Raw genomic sequence first — 25620 nt, 5'->3', positions numbered from 1 at the left:
TTTATATATCACCACACATATAAACCCAGGGCCACAGAGAATATTCAGAGTTCATGTAAGATGGATACTTATACATTCAAAATCCAGAATAAATGGCAACAGAAAGTGAGTTAAAGGTCTCTGTTATTCTTCTTCTTAATGGACTAATAATGCAAGGTGGGACAAAATGACTGTAAGTAAAAATTATAAAAAACTAACTTCTTAGCACTGAAACATTGGAAAAGGTTGAATAATTTTGTGAAGTTTTACCACTCCTCTACCCCTGTGTGTGTGTGTGTGTGTTTACATATAAGCAAACATGACAAGATGTTTATATTTGTTCTAGCTCATGAGTATATAGGCATTTGATGTATTATCCTTTACATTTTCTGTACTTTTAATTTTTCCCTTAAATTTCCAAAAATGATGAGAGAAGAAAAGAAAGAAAAAAATTACAGAAATATGCTACAAAAGTGTAAGATTTAGAATGGTCACAAACTTTAAAAGCATGAATATTATTCAAGCTATTTATGCAATCACTGATCAGGTCATTTTTTAAAATTTAATTTTGAAATAATTTCAGGCTTTCAGCAAAGTTAGTATCTTTCATGCAGCTTCCCTTAATGTTAACAACTTACATCAACTATAGAATGAGTCTCGAAAGCCAGAAAATTGACATCGATACAACGCTAACTAAACCATAGACCTTGTTTGAATTTCACCCGTTTCTCCCTTCATGTCCTTTTCTTGTTGCAGGATCCAACCCAGGATCCTACCTTGCTTTTCGTGACTGTGGGATAAGGTCATTTTTGACTAAGTACATTACCTCTTCTACCTCCTTCCATTCAATAGAATGCTTTTCTGCCTGACTCTTCCACTGGCTTCTTTCAAAAATCTGTGTTTGTATATTTAATTTCAGCTCTAGCAAACTAATGGCAGGTACTTAATTAAACTAAATGAGGTGTATCAACATTGAGAAGTAATTTCAGAAACAACTTGTGTGATAAATAGAAATAATCTTGGCTTGTTTGCATACTGACATACTTTTCATTGAGTGTAAAAATTTAGTTCAAGGAACAAATAGTTTCCTGACCTTTAAAATACTCCTTCAGAAGACTAATAAATGGAAACCACTTGCTTTGGAGAATGTTTACAAAATGCTGCCAGCCCTACATTGTCGGTCTCTACTAGACCTTTACTAGGGCTCCTACTCTCTACATGCTGACTGTGCAAAGTGCAATCTACAGCAAGCTTCTGTATGTCATTAGAAAGGGTACTCAATGATGACGTGCTAGCGAAGCATATCCAGGTATTTTTATCCAGCTGGAAATAATCTAAGGCTACTAGGAAATCAGCAAGCTTGTGTTAGATACATCCAGAAGTCGATCTGCATAACAGTGAAGCATGAGGATGACTCAAAAAGTGAGGAAGAAAAATTTTTGTAAGTATGATCCATAAAAAGATGACCATAAATGACTAGATGACTAGAAAAAAAATTCTGTAAGTCTGGTCCACTAAGGAGATGATTAGAAATCTTTTCATTTCTAGTTTCTTCAACTAATTACGTTGAAGCACATAAAAATGGCACTTGGGTATTTTTATTTTATTTTTTTGGCTGTGCCATGTGGCATGCAGGATCTTAGTTCCCCAACCAGGGATCGAACCCATGTGCCCTGCAGTGGAAGCACGGAGTCTTAACCAGTGGACAGCCAGGGAAGTCCCTGCACTTGGGTAGTTTAACCATCAAAATAGCTTGTTTTCCCCCTCTTGATCAGAATATGTAAGTGTTTCAGATCCTATTTAATTACATTCTATTTTGCAATAAGCCTATATCTGCATCTGTTGTTATAGTAAGTTGTAATATAGGATAAGATGAATAAATGAAACAAAATACAACAAAACTGTCAGAGAACTACATGGACACAGATGTTTAAGCTGAAAGGGGTGCCGGTGCTCCCCAACAAAGTTACTAACAAGTCCAGTCCTCAAAACGAGAGTCCAATTGGGTGGTCGACCCGCTAACATGTATCCCTTCTCTAACGCACTTGAGATTTCTCATGGGTGGGATTTCCAGTCCTCAGGGACTCTCATCTAGTCCTTATCAGTGAGTAAAAGCTGGGACTTCTAGTCTAATCCAAACCTCTCCTTTTGGACATAAGAAAATGACAAGTAGCAGGAATAGGATTTTATTTTTCTTTCATATGAAGAAAGGGAGAATTACTCATGGAAGACAAAAATGTCTATTGAGTTGGCTATTTATACTTGGCCTTTGTCTGGGAAAGGTATTTTTTTGAGAAATGTTTTAAAACTCTCAGATCCTAGAAAAACTGAACTGAAAATACCAAAGGGTGACGGTGGATACGCTTTGCCTCTTTCTTCCCCTCCAATGTTTACTGCCACCATGTTTACTGCTTTCACAGTTGTGTCAGTTTATTAGGAAAATAAAACTTGATTGGATCATGTGGCTATGTTAAAAACAAAAAAGCCTACTAACAAATCTGACCGTGCATATTGGAAAGTGTAGAGCAACCTTCTCATAGAGGAAAGAATACAGTAGCTGGTTAATTTAATGAGGAAACTGCTGGTGAATCAATTTTTTTTTTTAAAGTAAGTCACATGAATGGAAGAATTGGTATCAGCTCAAACAATGTTGAAAGCAAAATGACTTCCTAAGTGATTTACTGCAATGGCTTAGAAACTGGTATTAATCTACATGATCCAGGGTTTTAAAGACTGGTTTAATAGAAAGTCCAGAAGGCAGGAGACGTGTGTTACAGTCCCCACTGCACCCCAGAGTATCCCTGGACAAATCACTTAATCTCGGCACCCCTAAGTGAGGGAGTTAGGCCTAGCTCAGTAGGCCTCAACCTAGGGTTCTCTGACACTTAGGGAGTCCCATATAGTAATGGCGGTCCATGAGGTATTTTAAGTATTTCAAAGATCCTGAAAGAAATCATGAATTTGTTGGAGACAGGGCCGAAGTGTACTAAGTTTTTTGGTTACCGTAGTATCTGGTTGGTATAGTCATGCTAGCTATCTTATCCTAAATACAGTGTGTTTGGATGATGGAGAGAAAAAGGATAAACAGTGTTCTTGATAAAGAGGATGATCTCCGAGATAATTTTCAGCTCTAAAATTTAATGCTCTATGATCTCAGCATTCATGTGGTATGACTGAGTTGGGAGAGGGAGGGAGGGAGAGGAAGATACAAAAACACTAATATTTATTGAGGAATTTAATAAATGTGTGCTAAGGAATGTGTAGGGTACTCTGTGTACGATATTTCACTTAATCCACTCAACAGCCCCATGAATTAAGTATTTTTGTCTTTATTTTGGAAATGAGCTTTTACCACAATCAACTGCCAGCAAGTAGCAGGGCTGGGATTGTCTGCCTCCTTCCAGCACCATGGTGCTTTATAAAAACTACTGCTATTAGTTAGCTCTTAGTAATTTCATTTTTCCAATTGGTAACAGGGTTGTGAATAAATGTCTTTTTCCTGTCCCCGGCTGTCTTGCTTGGCCTCAGTATATTATGCCAACATAGCCAACAGGGCCAGAGCCCCAGCCAGAGAGCAAAAGAACATCTAAGATGTGTCTTCAGTCACTTATCACTGACAGGGTTGCTTTGCCAGAAACTTTCCTAGCAAATAGCCTTCTGGCTTATGTGGATAAGAGGGTAATTTGCTGTGACCGCAGCAAAACTAAACACTGTCACAAATTCAGTGGAGTGGGGGATATTTACTTCTAACCCTCTCTTTTTCCACAGTCCCAGTTCTAGGAGCTACAATAATTCTTATCCATTTCACCTAATACTAACTTATAAAGTGCCATCATTAGGATGCAAAGGAGACACTATTAAGAAAAAGATCTCTAGGGACTTCCTTGGTGGCGCAGTGGTTAGGAATCCGCCTGCCAATGCAGGGGACATGGATTCAAGCCCTGGCTCAGGAAGATCCCACATGCTGCGGAGCAACTAAGCCCATGCGCCACAACTACTGAGCCTGCGCTCTAGACCCCGCGAGTCACAACTACTGAGCCCGTGTGCCACAACTACTGAAGCCCGTGCGCCTAGAGCCTGTGCTCCGCAACAAGAGAAGCCAGCGCAGTGAGAAGCCTGCGCAGTGCAACAAAGAGTAGCCCCTGCTCACTGCAACTAGAGAAAGCCCGAGCGCAGCAAAGAAGACCCAACACAGCCAAAAGTAAATAAATAAATAAATAAAATTTTAAAAAGAAAAAAAAAAAAAGAAAAAGATCTCTGGTATTTAATTGCTAGGACGGGAAACTTTCTTCTCCAATAGCATTTTGCACAGTGAGATATTTTCATGTTAATTGATAGCATTTTTGTTGTCTCAAATGCCCTTTTTTCTCCTGTCCAAGGAATACTGTTTTAAAATGCGTATATGGGACATTTTTACCAGTTGTCTCTTTTTTTCACCTCAAATGTATCTAAATCTAGAAAAATGGTTCTCTCCCATATCTTTGTTAAAGGTAGGAGAAGAAATAAAAAGCATTGATTTTTTTTTTCTATAGTACATAAGCACACAAAGTCTAGTGCAATGGAACACAATTCTAAAATACATAACCTGGACTTCCCTGGTGGCGCAGGAATCCGCCTGCCAATGCAGGGGACACAGGTACGAGCCCTGGTCCGGGAAGATCCCACATGCCGCGGAGCAACTAAGCCCGTGCACCACAACTACTGAGCCTGTGCTCTACAGCCTGCAAGCCACAACTAGTGAGCCCACGCGCCGCAACTGCTGAAGCCCGTGTGCCTATAGCCCGCACTCTGCAACAAGAGAAGCCACTGCAATGAGAAGCCCGCGCACTGCAATGAAGAGTAGCCCCTACAACTAGAGAAAGCCCGCAAGCAGCAACGAAGACCCAATGCAGCCAAAATAAATAAATTAATACATTTATTAAAAAAATACATAACCAGAGGCCAACAGTTTTCTAGCAGTCTAGATTAAGTTTGGAATTGGTAACTAAAAACAATAGGGGGAAAGACTAATCTAGCTGGAGGCAAGATTTGAAGGTGGGTATACTTGGGAGAGTGTAATAACTGTACTGGATTTCTCATTAGAAGGGAGCAGAGTCTTAGGAAGACTTCACATTCCCCAAGAGAACCATATTTACACAATTAACAATTCTTTTGTTGAAAAAAAAAAAGCTTTCATTATTGCATGTGGACACGTGTGGGCTGTGTAAAAATATAAGAGATGTGTAACCCATGGTAAACACAAAGTAATGATCTTAAACAGGCCAAATCCTTGAACTCGTCATTAATAAATGTCTCTCCTGCATTCAGCTACCCAGGCTGCTGGGAGCCTGTTTTCTTCAAGTACTTCAAACACTGAAATCCAGGAACATTTATTATTTTAATCCATTACAGGCAGTGCTTGATTTAACTTTATTGGTTGTGGTGGTGGTAGTGGTTATAAGTGGGGGGTACAGCAATGTTCTTTTACACATCATTTCAAAAGGGCTTAATTATATTTTATAGTTTGGGCCAGGAATTCTGCTTGTTTTTGGTCTAACAAGGTTCAAATGGAGTTCAGGTCGGTGATTAATCAGAAGAAAAAGTCAGAGATGGTTATCTCTCTGAGATGAGCTCATCTCCCTCTACGAAAGGCTGGGCAGGTACACCATGTTCACTGCGCCACAGCACACGAGAGTGCTCTGACATCCGAACATGGCTGCTTATTGGATGATTTTTACTTTTCAGGCAGCCTGGAAATTAACACATCAGAAATTTCACCCAGTGGTTACCTTCTAAATTTCTGAAGTTACTATCCTATGCATTTAAAGGCTTCTCATTAAAATCCAAAACAGCTATAGTAACCTCACAGCACAGAAAAAAGGTACATGAAGAACAAAAATCACGTAACAGACATTAAAAAAACCCCACAGACCCTTTAGCACAGAAAAATTTAAATATTCCGAATGAAAGATGAAAAGACTGAATTAATATAATTTGGTTAAACAAAACAAGAAAAAATAAGTGACCATATAAATATGCCTGAACAGCATATATCTACTAGTGAGTTTTTAAAAAATATCAAACATTCTTAATTTTTTACCTCTCTTTTTGAGGGGGTGAAAAAAGATAATTTCTAAGATAGTAGTATTAACATTGCTTATTATTGACCAAAATTCTATCTAAACGTATATTACTGATAACAATTACAGCCGGGAGAATAAAACTTGTATGTTGGGATTTCTTCTCCATTGCATACGATTTCTAAGACAGAGGACGAGAAAATTACTTTCCAAGAGAATGTCTTATACATTTATGGTTTTTATTTCCCGCTGTACTAGAGAATAAATATGGAACATTACTTTGAAAAAAAGTTATGAGAATTTTACTTTTTCCACTTATTTCCCATTCAATTTTTAGAACTTCCTATTTTACCTTTTTTGAATGTCTCAATAGTCCACCATTATGCACAGAAAAATATCACTTTTGAAAAAAAATCAGTAATCCACAGGTAATTTAAGAGTAAAAAAAGGACAGGCCAGTTCATCAGTAGCAACTTTGAACCTTGTTATAAAGTAATAGGAGGGAATCTGACCAGGATTAATAGTGGTCCTCAGTTCTGGGATGAGGGGTGTCAGGTTACACGGACTCTGGGCCATCTGTTCTGCCTGCCTACATTTTACTTCTGCAAAACTATAAACGCACCTCTACCTCAGGGACTATAGAAAGGCATTAGAATTCTTCTGCTTTTCATTATCACAAGATTCAGTAACTCACTTCATTGTCAAGATAATCCCCTTTTACTCTTTCTTTTGCGCTTGCGGGGTATGGCCAAAATGACAAATAAAACCCCAGATGTTAACAGACCCAATGAGGTCTCCACCTTTCCTTGAGTGTTGGGTTTAAGCTACTTGAGACACAGTGTCAAAAATGACAGGACACTGATGCCCACACCCAATATTCATTAAGGTTTGTTGGTGATTTGTATAGCTGTCTACAAACTGTACTTCCACTTCAATCCTCAGTGGCTGTTTAAAAGTTAAGTTTGTCCTCTGGCTTTAACTGTCAAAGAATTCATTTCTTATTGTTCAGGCATTGGAAAAAGATGCTATTTCTTTCTAAAAGTAACAAAAGTCTTTGGGGTGTTGTAAATGGCTTGTTATTGCAATATATTATTTTAGGTAGTCATATATAATTTAATGTTTTATTTCCCCTCAGGCTTACTTGCATTTCTGCAGCATCCAATGGCTATGACAACGCCTTAAGGAGATTTTCCTCAGGAGATCCAGTTGACTCTGGAATGAAAAGCTGGGGCTCCACTTTGTATCAATTAATAACCTGCTTTCACTTTTCAGTACATGAAAAGGAACTCTAGGTTCTTTACATTTTTACTGGTCCTGAATTCAGTGAACATGAAAAGAGGCATTTGTATACATGAAGAATAATGTGGTTATGCTTTCTTTCTTCCTACTTTTGTTTATACACAAAGATAAGTACATCTGGATGACAGAGGCTGGGGTAGTGAAAGTTATTTAAACCACAGCTCTTTGACTAGGAATTCAACTCATTGCTTTCTGCATGGATGAAAAGTCTCCTAAGTCCCTATGGAAAGGGGATTCTTGCAACTTTTCCCTAATTCTGACTAAAATGCCAGCCAAGATGGCCTCACTTAGGCTCTTCCCCCAACGCTTTGTGCCACCTAACTTGTTCATATCCTATTTCCCTTTCCCTTATATACATGGAGTTTGCTAATCGACATGCCCCCAAGAAAGAGCAAGGCAGCCTAAAGCACAGCTATTTCACAGCCTGAATTGTGTACCCTTGTTTGCCGAAATCTAAGAAGTGCCGCCCTAATAGAGCCATAATTTACTCTGACAAGGAGAGCTAAAGTCTGCAGCTCACTCCCCACCCTGCCTGTGCAAAGTGCTACACTGCTGGTTCAGAATTTATAGCTACATACTTAAGGTTTCTCCAAAACACTATACTTCAAACAGCAAAAAGACTGTGTGTGTGTGTGCAGGGGGGGTGGGAGGGCTACTTTTAAAAAAGAACATACTACAGAACGGGACAGATTTAATGGCTAGCAAAAGAAATATCTGCCTTAAAATGTTTCAGAAAATAAGATATGATTTTGAAACAAGATTAATTTCGTTATCAATAACATAATCATAGAAAATTTGGCAATATTATACACAATCATAGAGATTTTTGCAATTACACACCAATTTAAAAAAATACAAGCATTACATCTTGTATGTAAAGTTTTAAAATTTAGGGCCATTTTACCACAGACACATGGGAGAACATAAGTATTCTAGCAGAAATAAGAGTTAGGTTATTAAAAGTCACTGTTACACCAGCATCTGCAGAGTGGAATCAAAAAAAAAACCCACGTTCCTTGAAACTCGGATAGTTTAGGGCCACAGAATAGTACAGGAGGCTAAGGAGAACTCAAGGATTTTTTTTAAGTGGAAAATATTTAACCATTTCGTTTTTTCAAATGATGAAAACATTTCCGTGAATAATCTGTACATATTTTGTTGTAAAAACCAGTAAATGAACATAAAAGCATTTCAGATTTAAATGTATTGACAATGTCTCGGGGAGAATATTAACTTTCCTCTTTCATTCTTTTATCATTCCCTTTCCACATACACTTCCCATAAGCTCATGTCGGTTTAGATGATAAAAAATATAATCATTAGGCAAACTCAAATATTTTTTGTACTTTTCACAAGTGAAGAAGCATGCCTACGACACATTCCCAATTGTGTTTCTCTAAATATTACTTAGACCATAAGATTCCTCCAGCATTACAAATCTATTTCAGCTCCTAAATTAAAACTCATCTGGAAAGGACCGCTTTACCCTGTTTATATAACATTGTCATATAAAGAGTGTTAAAAAAAATATTTCACTAAAAATAGCTTGCGTAAGTTAGGGATTAGAGTAGTTTCTGCTGCTATAATTGTTCCTTTGTAGTTTTTTCCATGATGTTTTTTGCACAATGTTTTTGACTGTGTTTATTAAAGTCAGCACATCAAAAAGGATCAAAGAGAAAGTGAGTGAGAACCAAAGAAACCCCAAGTGTGTTGTCTCATTGGGGAGTTATGCAGATTCGCATAAACAAGTGCAAATTGTTGAGGTTTTAATGAAAATTTTCTACAATTATTTTATCTTAAGTCATTCTATACAATAACATCTGTATAGCAGATGGCTATGCTGTACCAAGGCAATGCTCCTTTTTCTTTCTCTGTTTAATAGTACATCTGAGATGACTACTTTTGTCACTGTGCTCAATTTGGTTCAGCAAATAATTTGAAAAGTGCAGCTGCTGCAGATGGTCACAATAGTTACATAAACTGTAAAATCAAAGACACAGTTCAGTATAACTGTATTAGAGTCAAACTATAAAAATCTGACATTAACTCCACTGAACTCAAAGATACACTAGAAAAATTTTTGGTTGAATACAGAACGATGTCTGAAAAACACAAAAAGAAATATGACTACTGGTAGGAGGGTTATTTTATGTTTTTGCTGGGAAATATTTTTTACCACTTACCAAAAATATACATTAAGTATACATTTGCATATATTCCATCCAAGTGGCAAAGCATGAATTTTTAAGATATGCAAATATACAATGAAATTAATGTTCAAAGCTTAAATTTTATTTTACTTTTAAAAAGTTTTCCTTTGTTAAAAATCAATTTCTGAAAAATATGTAGTAATCTCTTAATTATAATTTCCTAGAAATCACTCTACAGCAATAACTAGAACTTACAATCTTACTTCACTTAATTATAATTTATTATTATTTTGCTGACTTTGTCATCTTTTAAACATTTGAGCATGCCATCACATCAAGCAGAAATGTAGAGTAAACAGATTTGCTGTTTGTTATACTCTCATAATAAAACAGTTTCTATTAATTAAATGGCTAAATTCAATTTGATCTGATTTGATGCAAATAACTACTTTAGAACATTTGCAGGACACTACATATTAGAGTTATACCAATAGAGATATTTACTGAGAATAGACACTATTAAAATTGAATAAAATATGAGTAGCAAATGAATGAAACAAGAAACGAGAATGAATAAAGAAAAGGACCTAAAATTGAGTACAGTACATGTTAAATGCTTTCATTCTGTTTGAGTCGTAACCTTTCCTTGCTATGATTAAGGTAAAACTGAAAAGGCCTGGGAATGGCCTCAGTGTTGTCTGGGTTGTAATTTATTTGTGGATAAATCAGACATTGTAGCCTCCAGTGCTTCATCGTCTTTCATGTCCCATGGACCTTACAGTTTTCATTTCCAACTTTTAAGACAATAAAAGAAATACAGTGCTTTTAGCTGGCTTGGTCACAAATATTTCTGATGAGAAAGAAATCAATCATTTATTTTTTTGGCCTAAAATTCATACTTCTCAACTACAAAACTCCTTCTTTATCTCTTCAACTACTGTGCCCAAACTGGCTACACAGTTAGTCTCCAGCTGCCACTTAATTACTTTTTGGTAAGCAACTAAGTTGCATACAGTTTCAGGATTTACTTTATCCAGGGCACTATCCCTCTAGCCCCACTTCTTTCCTGCAAATTAAAGTGGAAAAAAATGTTTTCCTTTTGCTACTTTTACTTTCAAAGTAAAATTTCTGGCATCATGCCCTGAACTTTAACAGTAGCAGTTTCTGTGATTGAAAATGGTTATTCCCCACCTGTACCTTGTTTTTTCTCTTCCCCTCACATTCCTTCTGCCTACCCTTTTTGATTCAGTGTGAAAAAGCACATAACAGTTGAGGAAAATGTAGATGTCACTGCCTGTTAATTTCTCACCTCTCCACCCATCAAGGACATTCAGTTGCCAAGTCCATGGCTCCCTTGCTCAGCCAGGCACTGAAGCATGGCCTTTCCTTGCAGGTGTTGCTGCCTGATAGTCCTCAATGGCATTGTCTTTTCAAAGTTGAACCTTGGCTTCTATTACATTTTGTGTAGCATTCCTGCCACCAGAGCAATTTTTCCTTTTTAAATAAATTGTTACCAGTAACTTAATGTAGCACATCGGAATCACCTGTAGGGTTTGTTGGAACACACTTTTCTGGGCCCCATGCCCAGACTTTCTGATTCAGGAGGTCAGGGGTAGAGTCTGAGAATTTGCATTTCTAACAAGTTCCCAGATGCTGCTGGTGCTGCTGCTTCTGAGACCACACTTTAAAAGCTACTATTCTAATGGCGCACAAACCTTGATACATACTCTGTTCTTCCACTACAGCTATTTTAGGTAACAAGAAATTTAGGAATGAACAGTTATAAAGACATCTGTAGGAACATGACTGAAGGGGTAGATAGGAACGGTTTAGTTTACGGCATTAACATACTTAGGCTTAAATGATTTGTTATAACATTTTCTTTAAAATAAGGCAACAAACCAGAAATGTTCCCAATCTCTAATGGCTCTTGAAACTTTTAAACTCTACTTAATATAAACCTTCAACATTATGCAGTTTTAGACGTTAACAAGTCATTGTCATCTCCCTCTCCCCTTTTCTGTGACTTACCAGGCACTTTTTGCGCTGCTTTGATATTAAGGCTTCCGTTGAGGGTTGATAAAGATGCTAACAGGCACGGTTTATTAGGATGGGGGACAGTTTCCATGGAGACCACAATCTGAGTAGTATGAACAGAAATTTTTTGAAAGCAGGAAACCGTTCTCCACACGTTTTCTTGAAATGGAATCTTTTGTGCTCCATCACCATGAACTTTAAGCTTAGACGACTTTCCACGGTAACATTTGGAGGCTGGAAGCTCATCCTTATTCAGCATGGTGTCTGACAGGGCTGAGGTCTCTTTGCTGTGTGCACTTTTTATCTTCTTCAAAAAATGGTTTATCTGATCCAGCTTGGTAAAACTCAGGTTTGCTTTCAAAGGCTTTGATATATCCAAGTTGATGTCTGCTATAGAATTGAAAAGGATAAGAAAATTACTGAAGCTCTCCTATTGAAAATAAGCCTTTACTTCCCTGTCAAGCTCCTATTTCAGTTTCCCAACGCCTGTACTGTGGACTCATTAGGATGTCAGATGTTATAATTCTTTTACTTACCACCTAACCTTTCCATGTAGTTACTTGAAGGAACAGTTTCCCTGGACTACTTACATGCCTACATTCCTGTCTCAATCCATGTGACTGTCTGTCTGTTCCTGACAGAGCAAAGGCCACACACGGACATCTACCTCTGCCCTCCCACTCTGAGGTAAAATTAAGCAGCCTTTCCAGTTTGTTACTGAACTGACATTCTTTCTTCCGAGGTTAAAAGGGCTTCCTTTAGTACCCAGCACAATGTTTGACACAAATACTGGTATTAATAAATATTTGTCCAACTGATTAACTGAAGTAGCCTCCCCTACCACTCTCTGATAAAGTATATGCACAAAACATTTGTTTCCCCTCTGTGACCCACTAAAACCCAGAAGAGTCCCTACATCTTTCCTTGGACTCTGCATTGATAAAGTTTCAAATACCTCATCTAACGTAAGACTGAGATTTCTTAAAATCCATTTTACATGTATCATCCACCGGATGTTGTCCTTATTTGCCACTTACTCACTTAGTCACCTGACATTAAAACTAACTAGGCCCTATCACTTCTGTTTTTGCCTTCTCACTTCTGTTTTTATTATCAATAAGACATAAGACTGTAAGGGTTGTCAAGGCAGAGCATGCCACTCATGTTTATACCCAGTGCCTGGCACAGTGTGTTTCTCATATGTATCTGTTCAATAAATGGTTGAGTTTAACTGAACCTAACAAGTATTCTTTTCACTGGAGCCTGATGTAATACAAGACATAATCACAGATGAAGCTAGGAATAGCAAAGTTATCAAGCAGATGAAGTTAACATTCTGTCTGTTTTCAATAGGAGGACCTCTTCTCATCTTCCTCAGACATCAGCACCTTAGAGTTTCCTCCTGTCTACCCAGGCTCGCTCAGGGTACCACCCTTTTTAAGTGTGCCTTTCCTGGTGTTTCTTTAATCAGGCTAAGCAAAACTCTGAGAGTCCTGCTTCTAGCCAGTTGTCCACTGGAAAGGGTCAGACATCTAAGTCACCCTTCTGCAATACTAGAATGTTCCCTGCTCCCTACATTCATTTAAATAGGAAAACAACACCCTGATTTAAAGGAATTATGTTTTTTAACATCTTTATTGACATATTAACTCATATCATACAATTTACCTATTTAAAGTATACAATTCAATGGTTCTTAGTATACTCCCAAGATTGTGTAATCATCACCACTATCTAATTCCAGAACATTATTATCACCACCAGGGAAAAAAAAAATTCCCATGCCACTTAGTGGTCCCTACCCATTCCCCACTTCCAGCACTCGGGCAACCAATAAGCTAATTTCTGTCTCTATATATTTGCCTATTCTGGGCATTTCATATAAATGGAATCACACAAAATCTGGCTTTTTGTGTCTGGTTTCTTTCAGTTAACACAGTAAAAGTTTTTAAGGTTCATTTGTGTTGAATCATGTATCACCAGTATGTCATTCCTTTTTATGGCTGAATAATACTCCATCATATGGATATACTACATTTTGTTTATCCATTATCAGTTTATGGACATTTGGGTTGTTTCCACTTTTTGGCTATTATGAATAATACTGCTATGAACATTCATGTGCAAATTGTTTTGTGAACATGTTTTCAATTCTTTTAGGTATCTACCTAGAAGTGGAATTGCTGGGTCATATTTGATTACAGCAATCCTAGTGGGTATGAAGTGGTAACCCATTGTGATTCTGATGTGTTTATTTCCCTAACGATTAATGATGTTGAGCATTTCTTCATTTCTTCAGTCGTAGTGGGTATGAAGTAGTATCCCATTGTGATTTTGATGTGTATTTCCCTAATGATTAATGACGTTGAGCATTAATGTTATTGGCTATGCATATATATTCTTGGGAGACATGTCTATTCACACCTTTTGCTCATTTTTAAATTGGGTTATTTGTCTTTTTATTAAATAGTATGAGTCTTTTATATTGATATATTCTGGAGATACAAGTCCCTATGAGATATAGGATTTGCAAATATTTTCTCCCATTCTGTGGCCTGTCTTTTCAGTTTTTTGGATGGTATGATTTGCAGCACGAAAGTTTTTAAGTTTTGTGAAGTCCAACAGATCTATTATTATGCTTGTGCTTTTGGTGTCATATCCAAAAACCATTGCTTAGGGGGCTTCACTGGTGGCGCAGTGGTTAAGAATCTGCCTGCCAATCCAGGGGACATGGGTTTGAGCCCTGGTCCAGGAAGATCCTACATGCCGCGAAGCAGCTAAGCCCTTGCGCCACAACTACTCAGCTTGTGCTCTAGAGCCCGTGAGCCACAACTACTGAAGCCCGTGCGCCTAGAGCCCGTGCTCCGCAACAAGAGAAGCCACCACCACGAGAAGCCCGTGCACCACAACGAAGAGTAGCCCCCGCTCACCGCAACTAGAGAAAGCCCGTGCACAGCAACAAAGACCCAATGCAGCCAAAAATAAACAAATAAAATAAATTTATAAAACAAAGCAAAACAAAAACAAAACACTGCTTAACCCAAGGTCACAAAGATTTACAGTTATGCTTTCTTTTACAAGTTTTATAGTTTTACCTCTTACATTTAGGTCTATGATTGCTCTTGAATTAACTTTTGTGCTTTGTGTGGTAGGGGTCCAACTTAATTTTTTTTTGCATGCAGAAATCCAGTTATACCAGCACCATTTCCGAAAGGAATTAGTTTTGACTTGTAGAATTTGGGGTACTCAAAGAGGCTGGTGGGCAAATATTTTAGGGAAATTGGATGATTCAAATGATTCATACACTGTCCGGCTCTGCCTGCAAATTCTTTTACGAGGGCTTCGAAATTCTGTGGCCTCACAGAAAATAATACCACCTTTTACCACAGTGAAAAAAACAAACAATCTTAACAGATGATAGCAACAACAGGAAAACAAAACAAAGCTAAGGCAGAAAGGAGACTCAGATATTGGGGCCAGAAGCTACCTGCTTTTGCCTGGATTCATAACATGAGATTTAAACTAAGCGTCAGAAGTAGCCATAGAAACAGTTTACTGACCTACTCAGGAAGTTGCCCAAATATCCACCTATACTAACTGCTGAGCCTAAGGGATCCCTTTTCCCTCACTGTAAACTGGCAAAACATCCACGGAATGGTAATATATGAGAGTTGTTGACTACTATCTCAATATGGATCCTTGTATCTCAGGTATGGTAGTCCCAGTGACACAGGAAACAAACAAACAAAAAAACAAAAAAACTATACCTCTGCTTATTTGTCTAACTTGTCCTTTGAGACTCAGTCCTTGAGTCTCAAAGACTCCAGGAAGTCTTTCTTGACCCCTGAGGCCGAGTGAGGTGCCTCTCATCCATTGCTTTCAGAATGTCCTGTGTATTGTATCATCATCAGGTACCTATTCATATTATTTTTATAGTTACTGCTTAGGTATCTGTCATAGTCCAGCTAACTGTGAACTCCTGAACAATAAGGACTGTTCTACATCTTAATATTCTGAGTGCCTAAACTACTGTTTGGTCCACAGGAAGTACAAAATGAACATTTTATGATGTAGTGAAGGAAAAAAAAATGAATGAATTTTTCCTTCCTACTGAACTCCCACAGGCTCATCAAATCACTTCATCCAGAACAATCCATTACCTCCTCTCACACATGCTATATTCCCTGTCTCAGTTAATGACTCTAATCTACCAACTGGCTCAAATAAAAAATCTGACTTTTTGACTCATTTCATTCCCTCTTTTCCTGGTCCAAACCCACTCAGTGATTAAGTTCTGTCAACTTCACTTCCAAAATATTGCTTGAATCCAATCTCCTTCTCTCTAGCATTCCAGCCACTCCCCATGTTTTCCCTCCGTGCCTTTGATATTGCTCAGCTAATATAAAGCCTCCTAAAAGGATTCTCTGTCTAGACCGATTCCTGTTAATCCAGTCTCCAGAGTAATTTCCAAATGATTTGTTTCTACTGTGATCCTGATTGGCTCACTATTGCTTAAAACTCTTTAATGGCTCTTCTTTACCTATGGGATAAAAGATGAAGCTCCTTAGAATGGGAAAAAAGGTCTTGCCTTTCCTTATCTGCAGCCATTGCCCACCTCAGATATTAAAGCTCCAGAAATATCAAAGAGTTTATACAGCCCACTCCCCCCAGCCCATGCTATGTCATACCACAAGACCTTTGATCATGTTGCTCCTTTGTCTAATATACTCTTTCTTTGCCTAATGCATGATCTTCAGGATACTGCTCAGCACGTTCTCCAAGAAGTAGTTCCACAAAGCTGGCCCTGCATAAGTATCTTTTTATGAGATTATGTCTCTCACCAATAGAGAAGATCCTTGAGTGTACATTTTTCACCTTTAATACTTAGCATTGGGCCTCAAACTCAGCATGAAGTACATGTTTGGTCAGTTCATGTTGGAGCACCCTGAAACTTTCTAATCTGGTTCTGTGGTAGGCAGAATTCTGAAGATGACCCCCTTCTCCCAAGATTCCTCTCCCCTGGTTATTGAATCAAACACTAATCTAGGTACTGCTATGCTGAAAGGGATTTTATAGGTGTGATAAAAATCCCAGGTAAATTGAATTTAACACAGAGATTATCTGGTGGGCCTGATCTATTATACAGGCCCTTTAAAAAGTACATGAAGGAGGCAGAAGGGGAAGTCAGAGAGATTTGAAACGTGAGAAGGGGTCTATGATATGTCATTGCTGCTTTGAGGATGGTAGGGGTCATGTGAGAAGGAATGGGCACCCTAAAGCTGAGGGAAGGAAGCACTGGCCAGCTGCTAACAAGGAATTAGGGACGTGAGTCCTATGACCACAGGAACTGGATTATGCAAACAAATGGAATGAGTTTGTAAGTGGATTCTTCCCTGGAGCCTCTAGATTAGAGCCCAGCCCAAATGACACTTTGATTTTGGCTTTGTAAGATTCTGAGCAGAGAATACAGCTAAACCCAACTGGACTTCTGACCTGCAGGACTGAGATAATAAATTTGTATTGCTATAAGCCACTACATTTGTGGTAATTTGTTATGCATCAATAAAAAACTAATACAAACTCCATATGCATATTTACCCACATATTATTTCCTGTTTCTAATGTGATCATAAATGAAGTTTCAAGGCCTAGGAATGTTTGCCCTAGCTTCTTTCACCTTTTCCCCCCAGAGCAAAAATATCTAATATACTTTGCTCTTCTCTTTGTTAGTTGCCATTTCCCGCTCTTTAAAATTTACTTCAGCGTTCCAGGAAAGATGGAGCCCTGTCTCTCCCACTTTATACAGCTATAATATCTGGAGAGATTACAGCTAAAAAACCTATACAGAGGGCTTCCCTGGTGGCGCAGTGGTTAAGAATCCATCTGCCAATACAGGGGACATGGGTTCGAGCCCTGGCCCAGGAAGATATCACATGTCACAGAGCAACTAAGCCCATGCACCACAACTACTGAGCCTGCACTGTAGAGCCCACGCTGTGCAACAAGAGAAGCCACCACAGTGAGAAGCCTGCACACTGCAACAAAGAGCAGCCCCTGCTCGCCACAGCTAGAGAAAGCCCACATGCAGCAACGAAGACCCAATGCAGCCAAAAATAATAAATAAATAAAATAAATAAATTAAAAAAAATAAGGGCAAAGCTTAATTAAAAAACAAACAAACAAACAAAAAACCAAATGCAAACAACAAAAAAAAACCTACACAGAGCAGCTATTTGAGGATTTTGAAAAGTAAATGGTAACAGGTAGACTGGAGAAGATGACTAGATTTCAAAATACCACCAAAAGGTAGTGAGTTTCTCATTTTTCTTCTGATATTCCACAGCCTGGGGCAGCCCAAAACCTGGAGGTGGGCATCAGGTGTGGATAGAGGGAGTAGTAGGGGAAACCCTCTATTTCTGGCTTCAGTAATGGGAAGGGAATTCCTAATGCCCACAGGGACTAAGAAAAATGCCTCATTTTTTCCTTCTTTTTCTTGTACCACAGAAAATAGGAGACAATACTCCTAACTTCATTTTATGAAACCATCATTACTGATACCAAAACTAGACAAAGACAGTAAAAGAAAACTACATACCAATATCCCTAAAAACCAGAGACATAAAAATCCTCCAAATAAATTTAAAAAAAAAATCAAGTAATATAAGAAACTAATAATACACCACAACCAAGAGGGGTTTAGCCTTGGACTACAAGGTTGGTTCAATATTAGAAAATCAATCAAAGTAATGGTATTACCAGTTTACAAAACAAAAAAACATGATCATATCAATTGATGCAGAAAAAGCTTTTGAAAAACCAATATCCATTTATGATAAGAACTCTTAGCAAACTGTCAATAGATGGAAACTTCCTTAACCTGATAAAGTTCACGGATGAAAAACCTATAGTTAATGTCATACTTAATCATGAAGGATTGAATGCTTTTCCCCTAAGATCAGAAACAAGGCAATGATATTCATTCTCACTACTCATACTCTATATTTAATACTAGAGATCCCAACCAGCACAATAAGGCAAGAAAAAGAAATAAAAGGCATGAAGATTGGAAAGAAAGAAATAAAATGATGTCTATTCGCAGATGACATGATTGTCCATGTAGAAAACTCCATGAAATCTTCAGAAAAGCTCCTAGAATTACTAAGTGAACTTGACAAGATTTTAGAATACAAGACCACTACACAAAAATCAGCTGAGTTTCTACAAACCAGCAATATGCAGTTGGAGTAAAATTTAAACAAAAAACAACATTTATAAAAGCTCCAAATAAAATAAATACTTAGGTATAAATCTGATAAAACTCGTACAGAATCTGTATGTTGGAAAATCATTAAAGATCTAAGTAAATGGAGAGATATACTGTACACATAACATATTCATGGATTGGAAGACTCAAAATAGTAAAGATATAAAATCTCTCCCAATTGATCTATAGATTTAACACAATTCCAATAAAAATTCCAGCAGTATTTATTGTAGATATAGAAAAGTTGATTCTAAAATGTATACAGGAAAGCAAAGGAACTAGAATAGCTAAAACACTTTTGAAATAGAAGAATGACATTGGAGGGCTTATACTACCTAATTTTAAGACTTGGTATGAAGCTACTATGATCGATACAGTATAATTCTGGAGAAGTTATATACATGTATATCAGTGGAACAGAACAGAGAATCCAGATTATAGAGGCCAACCAAATATTGTGAAATGATTTTTTTTTTAAACTGCAAAGGCAGTTCAATGAAGAGAGTTTTATCAGCAAATGGTGTCATACATCCTCATGCCCCACCCCCTGCAAAAAGAAAGAAAAAAGTTGAACTCAACTTTATACTTTATCCAAAATTAACTAAAAATGAATCATAGATCTGAATATAAAATGTAAAATATAAAACATTTTAAGATGAAAATGTAGGAGAAAATCTATGAGTACTGAAGTTAGGCAGAATTCTTATATACAGTACCAAAAAAAGCATGATTCATTTGAAAAAACTTCACACTAAAAACTTTTGCTCTGTAAAAAGTAGTGTTAAGAAAATGAAAAGACAAGCTATGCACTGGGAGAGAATATTTGCAAGTCACATATCTGACAAAAGACTTGTATCCGGAATATACAAAAAACTTTCAAATTCAACAATAAGCAAACAGGCTAATTTTAAAATAAGCAAAAGAGTTGAATAGACACTTTACCAAAAGGATATATGAATGGCAGATAAGCACATATAAAGACATATGACATCACTAGTAATTAGAAAAGTGCAAATAAAAATGACAATGAACCAACTATTAGAATGGCTAAAATAAAAAATACTGATAACACAAACTGCCAGAGATGATATGGAACTAGTGGGATTCTCATACATTGCTGTGGGAATGTCAAATGATACAGGCTATTTGGAAACATTTTAGTAATTTCTTATGACTTATACGACCCACCAATCCCACACCTAGGTATTTATCATAGAGGAATGAAACTTACAATCACACAACAATTTATACACAAATGTTTAAAGTGGCTCTATTCATAATCACCAAAATTGGAAACAACTTATATGTCCTTCAATGGATGAATTCTTAAACTATGGTTCATCTACAAAATGGAATACTACTCAGCAATAAAAAGGAATGTATTGATACTACTGATAGATACAACAACTTGACTGAATCTCAAGGGCAGTATGTGAGTGAAAGAAGCCAGTCTGAAAAGGTTACCTGCTGTATGATTACATTTGTATGACATTCTCAAAAAGGTAAAACAAATAAACAAAAACCCTAAAGTGATGGAGAGCAGTAATTATCATAGAGTAGGATTTAGGGGGAGGTGTGATTACAAAGGAATACCATAAGAGTTTTTTAAGATGGTAGAACTGTTCTGTATCTTGACTGTGGTAGTGGTTACATGAATCTATTCATCTATTAGAATTCATAGAACTGTGCACCAACGAAGGACAATTTTACTGCACATTAATTTAAAACATAAAAAAGAAACAAAATTATTTCAACGACTTTGTCATATGCATGACAGGACAGTTTTTTCCACTCCATTTATTTTTTACCCTCACATGTGTTTCTCAAAAGGCTAAAGGGTTGGAATGTGTCCTTATGTGTAGGGGAAGCCCACTTTAGGCCTAAGTGTTAACCAACTCTGTACTGGGTAAGTTTTTCAGGTTTCCTTTCCATTCTCCATGGCCCCTCCAACAAGGAAGTAGAACACTTATGCTAATACCTTTAACTGTGAGATCAGGATGGTCTTTCTGCAAAAGGTGAAAAAGATGGAATGCTACTGCTAGAGGTTATGGAAGCCATAGGACAATTCCTGATCTTACTAATACAAAACAGTGTGGCACATGAAAATTGGAGGCTTTAATTTAACAGCTGGCTAGAGTCAGTTAAACCAGTAAAACTCAAAAGCACAGGTCAGTTTGGCACCTTCCAAAGTAGTTTATTGATGTACTCTGTGTCTGTGGAATACCTGAATAAACAACGAATCATCCCAAATTGAGGAGGTGGACTTTGGGAGCAATGATATACATATTTTTGTCCCTATTTCTCTTTTTGTGAGTGTGTATGTGTATGCTTCTGTGTGTGATTTTGTCTGTATAGCTTTGCTTTTACCATTTGTCCTAGGGTTTTGTCTGTCCGTTTTTTTTGTTTGTTTGTTTTTTTTAGTATAGTTTTTAGCACTTGTTATCATTGGTGGATTTGTTTTTTGGTTTGGTTGCTCTCTTCTTTCTTTCTTTTTTTATTACATTAAAAAAATTATTTTTTGGGGGCTTCCCTGGTGGCGCAGTGGTTGAGAATCTGCCTGCCAATGCAGGGGATACAGGCTTGAGCCCTGGTCTGGGAAGATCCCACATGCCGTGGAGCAACTGGGTCCGTGAGCCACAACTACTGAGCCTGCACGTCTGGAGCCTGTGCTCCGCAACAAGAGAGGCCGCGATAGTGAGAGGCCCGCGCACCGTGATGAAGAGTGGCCCCCGCTCGCCGCAACTAGAGAAAGCCCTCGCACAGAAACGAAGACCCAACACAGCCAAAAATAAATAAATACATTTATTAAAAAATATATATATATTTTTAATAATTATTGTTTATTTTAACAACTTTATTTTATTTTATTTTATCTTCTTCTTTCTTTCTATTTCTTCTCCCTTTTATTCTGAGCAGTGTGGATGACAGGCTCTTGGTGCTCCAGCCAGTGTCAGGGCTGTGCCTCTGAGGTGGGAGAGCCAAGTTCAGGACACTGGTCCACAAGAGAACTCCCAGCTGAATGTAATATCAAATGGCAAAAATCTCCCAGAGATCTCCATCTCAATGCCAAGACCCAGCTCCACTCAATGACCAGCAAGCTCCAGTGCTGGACACCCTATGCCAAACAACGAGCAAGACAGGAACACAACACTATCCATTAGCAGAGAGGCTGCCTAAAATCATAAAAAGGCCACAGACACCGCAAAACACACCACCAGACGGGGACCTGCCACCAGAAAGACAAGATCCAGCCTCAACCACCAGAACACAGGCACTAGTCCACTCCACCAGGAAGCCTACACAACCCACTGAATCAAACTTAGCAACTGGGGGCAGACACCAAAAACAACGAGAACTATGAACCTGCAGCCTGTGAAAAGGAGACGCCAAACACAGTAAGTTAAGCAAAATGAGAAGACAGAGAAACACACAGCAGATGAAGGAGCAAGGTAAAAACACACCAGACCTAACAAATGAAGAGGAAATAGGCAGTCTACATGAAAAAGAATTCAGAATAATGATAGTAAAGATGATCCAAAATCTTGGAAATAGGATGGAGAAAATACAAAAAACGTTTAACATGGAACTAGAAGAACTAAAGAGCAAACAAACAGTGATGAACAACACAATAAGTAAAATGAAAAATTCTCTAGAAGGGATCAATAGTGGAATAACGGAGGCAGAAGAATGGATAAGTGACCTGGAAGATAAAATAGTGGAAATAACTACTGTAGAGCAGAATAAAGAAAAAAAAAAATGAAAAGAATTCAGGACAGGAAAAACAAAAAAAAAAGGTCATGAAAAACCTAGTGGCAAGACGGGAATAAAGACACAGACCTACTAGACAATGGACTTGAGGATATGCGGAGGGGGAAGGGTAAGCTGAGACAAAGTGAGAGAGTGGCATGGACATATATACACTACCAAATGTAAAATAGCTAGCTAGTGGGAAGTAACCGCATAGCACAGGGAGATCAGCTCGGTGCTTTGTGACCACCTAGAGGGGTGGGATAGGGAGGGTGGGAGGGAAGGAGATGCAAGAGGGAAGAGATATGGGAACATATGTATATGTATAACTGATTCACTTTGTTATAAAGCAGAAACTAACACACTATTAAAAAAAAAGAAGAATTCAGAACAGGCTGAGAGACCTCTGGGACAACATTAAACGCACCAACATTCGAATTATAGGGGTCCCAGAAGAAGAAGAGAAAAAGAAAGGGACTGAGAACATATTTGAAGAGATTATAGTTGAAAACTTCCCTAATATGGGAAAGGAAATAGTTAATCAAGTCCAGGAAGCACAGAGAGTCCAATACAGGATAAATCCAAGGAGAAACACGCCGAGACACATATTAATCAAACTATCAAAAATTAAACACAAAGACAAAATATTAAAAGCAGCAAGGGAAAAACAACAAATAACATACAAAGGAATCCCCATAAGGTTAACAGCTGATCATTCAGCAGAAACTCTGCAAGCCAGAAGGGAGTGGCAGGACATATTTAAAGTGATTACGGGGAAAAACCTACAACCAAGATTACTCTACCCAGCAAGGATCTCATTCAGATTCGACAGAGAAATTAAAACCTTTACAGACAAGCAAAAGCTAAGAGAATTCAGCACCACCAAACCAGCTTTACAACAAATTCTAAAGGAACTTCTCTAGGCAGGAAACACAAGAGAAGGAAAAGATCTGTGATAACAAACCCAAAACAATTAAGAAAATGGTAATAGGAACATACATATCGATAATTACCTTAAATGTAAATGGATTAAATGCTCCAACCAAAAGACATAGACTGGCTGAATGGATACAAAAACAAGATCTGTATATGTGCTGTCTACAAGAGACCCACTTCAGACCTAGGGACACATACAGACTGAAAGTGAGGGGATGGAAAAAGATATTCCATGCTAATGGAAATCAAAAGAAATCTGGAGTAGCAGTTCTCATATCAGACAAAATAGACTTTAAAACAAAGACTATTACAAGAGACAAAGAAGGACACTACATAATGATCAAGGGATCAATCCAAGAAGAAGATATAACAATTGTAAACATTTAGGTACCCAACATAAGAGCACCTCAATACATAAGGCAAATACTAACAGCCATAAAAGAGGAAATTGACAGTAACACAATCATAGTACGGGACTGTAACACCCCACTTTCACCAATGGACAGATCATCCAAAATGAAAATAAATAAGGAAACCCAAGCTTTAAATGATACATTAAACAAGATGGACTTAAATGATATTTATAGGACATTCCATCCAAAATCAACAGAATACACTTTCTTCTCAAGTCCTCATGGAACATTCTCCAGGATAGACCATATCTTGGGTCACAAATCAAGCCTTGGTAAATTTAAGAAAATTGAAATCATATCAAGTATCTTTTCCAAACACAACGCTATGAGACTAGATATCAATTACAGGAAAAAATTTGTAAAAAATACAAACACATGGAGGCTAAACAATACACTACTTAATAAAAAAGAGATCACTGAAGAATCAAAGAGGAAATAAAAAAATACCTAGAAACAAATGACAATGAAAACACGATGACCCAAACCTATGGGACGCAGCAAAAGCAGTTCTAAGAGGGAAGTTTATAGCAATACAGTCCTACCTTAAGAAACAAGAAATATCTCAAATAAACCACCTAACCCTACACCTAAAGCAATTAGAGAAAGAAGAACATAAAAACCCCCAATGTTAGCAGAAGGAAAGAAATCATAAAGATCAGATCAGAAGAAAATGAAAAAGAAATGAAGGAAACTATAGCAAAGATCAATAAAACTAAAAGCTGGTTCTTTGAGAAGATAAACAAAATTGATAAACCATTAGCCAGACTCATTAAGAAAAAAACGGAAGAGAGTCAAATCAATAGACTTAGAAATGAAAAAGGAGAAGTAACAACTGACACTGCAGAAATACAAAAGATCATGAGAGATTACTACAAGCAACTATATCCCAATAAAATGGACAACCTGGAAGAAATGGACAAATTCTTAGAAAAGCACAACCTTCTGAGACTGAACCAGGAAGAAATAGAAAATATGAACAGACCAATCACAAGCACTGAAATTGAAACTGTGATTAAAAATCTTCCAAGAAACAAAAGCCCAGGACCAGATAACTTCACAGGCGAATTGTATCAAACATTTAAAGAAGAGCAAACACCTACCCTTCTCAAACTCTTCCAAAATATTGCAGAGGGAGGAAAACTCCCAAACTCATTCTACGTGGCCACCATCACCCTGATACCAAAATCAGGCAACGATGTCACAAAGAAAGAAAACTACAGGCCAATATCACTGATGAACATAGATGCAAAAATCCTCAACAAAATACTAGCAAACAGAATCCAACAGCACATTAAAAGGACCATACATCATGATCAAGTGGGGCTTATCCCAGGAATGCAAGGATTCTTCAATATACGCAAATCAATCAATGTGATACACCATATTAACAAACTGAAGGAGAAAAACCATATGATCATCTCAATAGATGCAGAGAAAGCTTTCGACAAAATTCAGCACCCATTTATGATAAAAACCCTCCAGAAAGTAGGCATAGAGGGAACTTTCCTCAACATAATAAAGGCCATATATGACAAACCCACAGCCAACATCGTCCTCAGTGGTGAAAAACTGAAATCATTTCCACTGAGATCAGGAACAAGACAAGTTTGCCCACTGTCACCACTAGTATTCAACATAGTTTCGGAAGCTTTAGCCACAGTATTCAGAGAAGTAAAAGAAATAAAAGGAATCCAAATCGGAAAAGAAGAAGTAAAGCTGTCACTGTTTGCAGATGA

At 37.6% G+C, this 25620-nt stretch overlaps 1 protein-coding gene across 11 annotated transcripts in view; it reads right to left on the bottom strand.

Moving 5' to 3' along the window:
* Nucleotides 1-25620, bottom strand: part of VPS13B (vacuolar protein sorting 13 homolog B) — a 763196-nt gene that overhangs the window by 171846 nt on the left and 565730 nt on the right. For 10 of the 11 annotated variants that reach the window (XM_082432674.1, XM_082432665.1, XM_082432664.1 and 7 more), the window contains one exon: nt 11519-11914. In XM_082432674.1, coding sequence (XP_082288800.1) covers nt 11519-11914 — 396 coding nt within the window. The remainder of the gene's footprint in view (nt 1-11518; nt 11915-25620) is intronic. The other variant, XM_082432679.1, reaches the window with a different exon arrangement.

This window comes from Balaenoptera physalus, assembly GCF_965194825.1.
Source record: "Balaenoptera physalus genome assembly, chromosome: 17".
Classification (NCBI taxonomy): Eukaryota; Metazoa; Chordata; class Mammalia; order Artiodactyla; family Balaenopteridae; genus Balaenoptera; species Balaenoptera physalus.
This window is presented reverse-complemented; position numbering and strand designations above follow the sequence as displayed.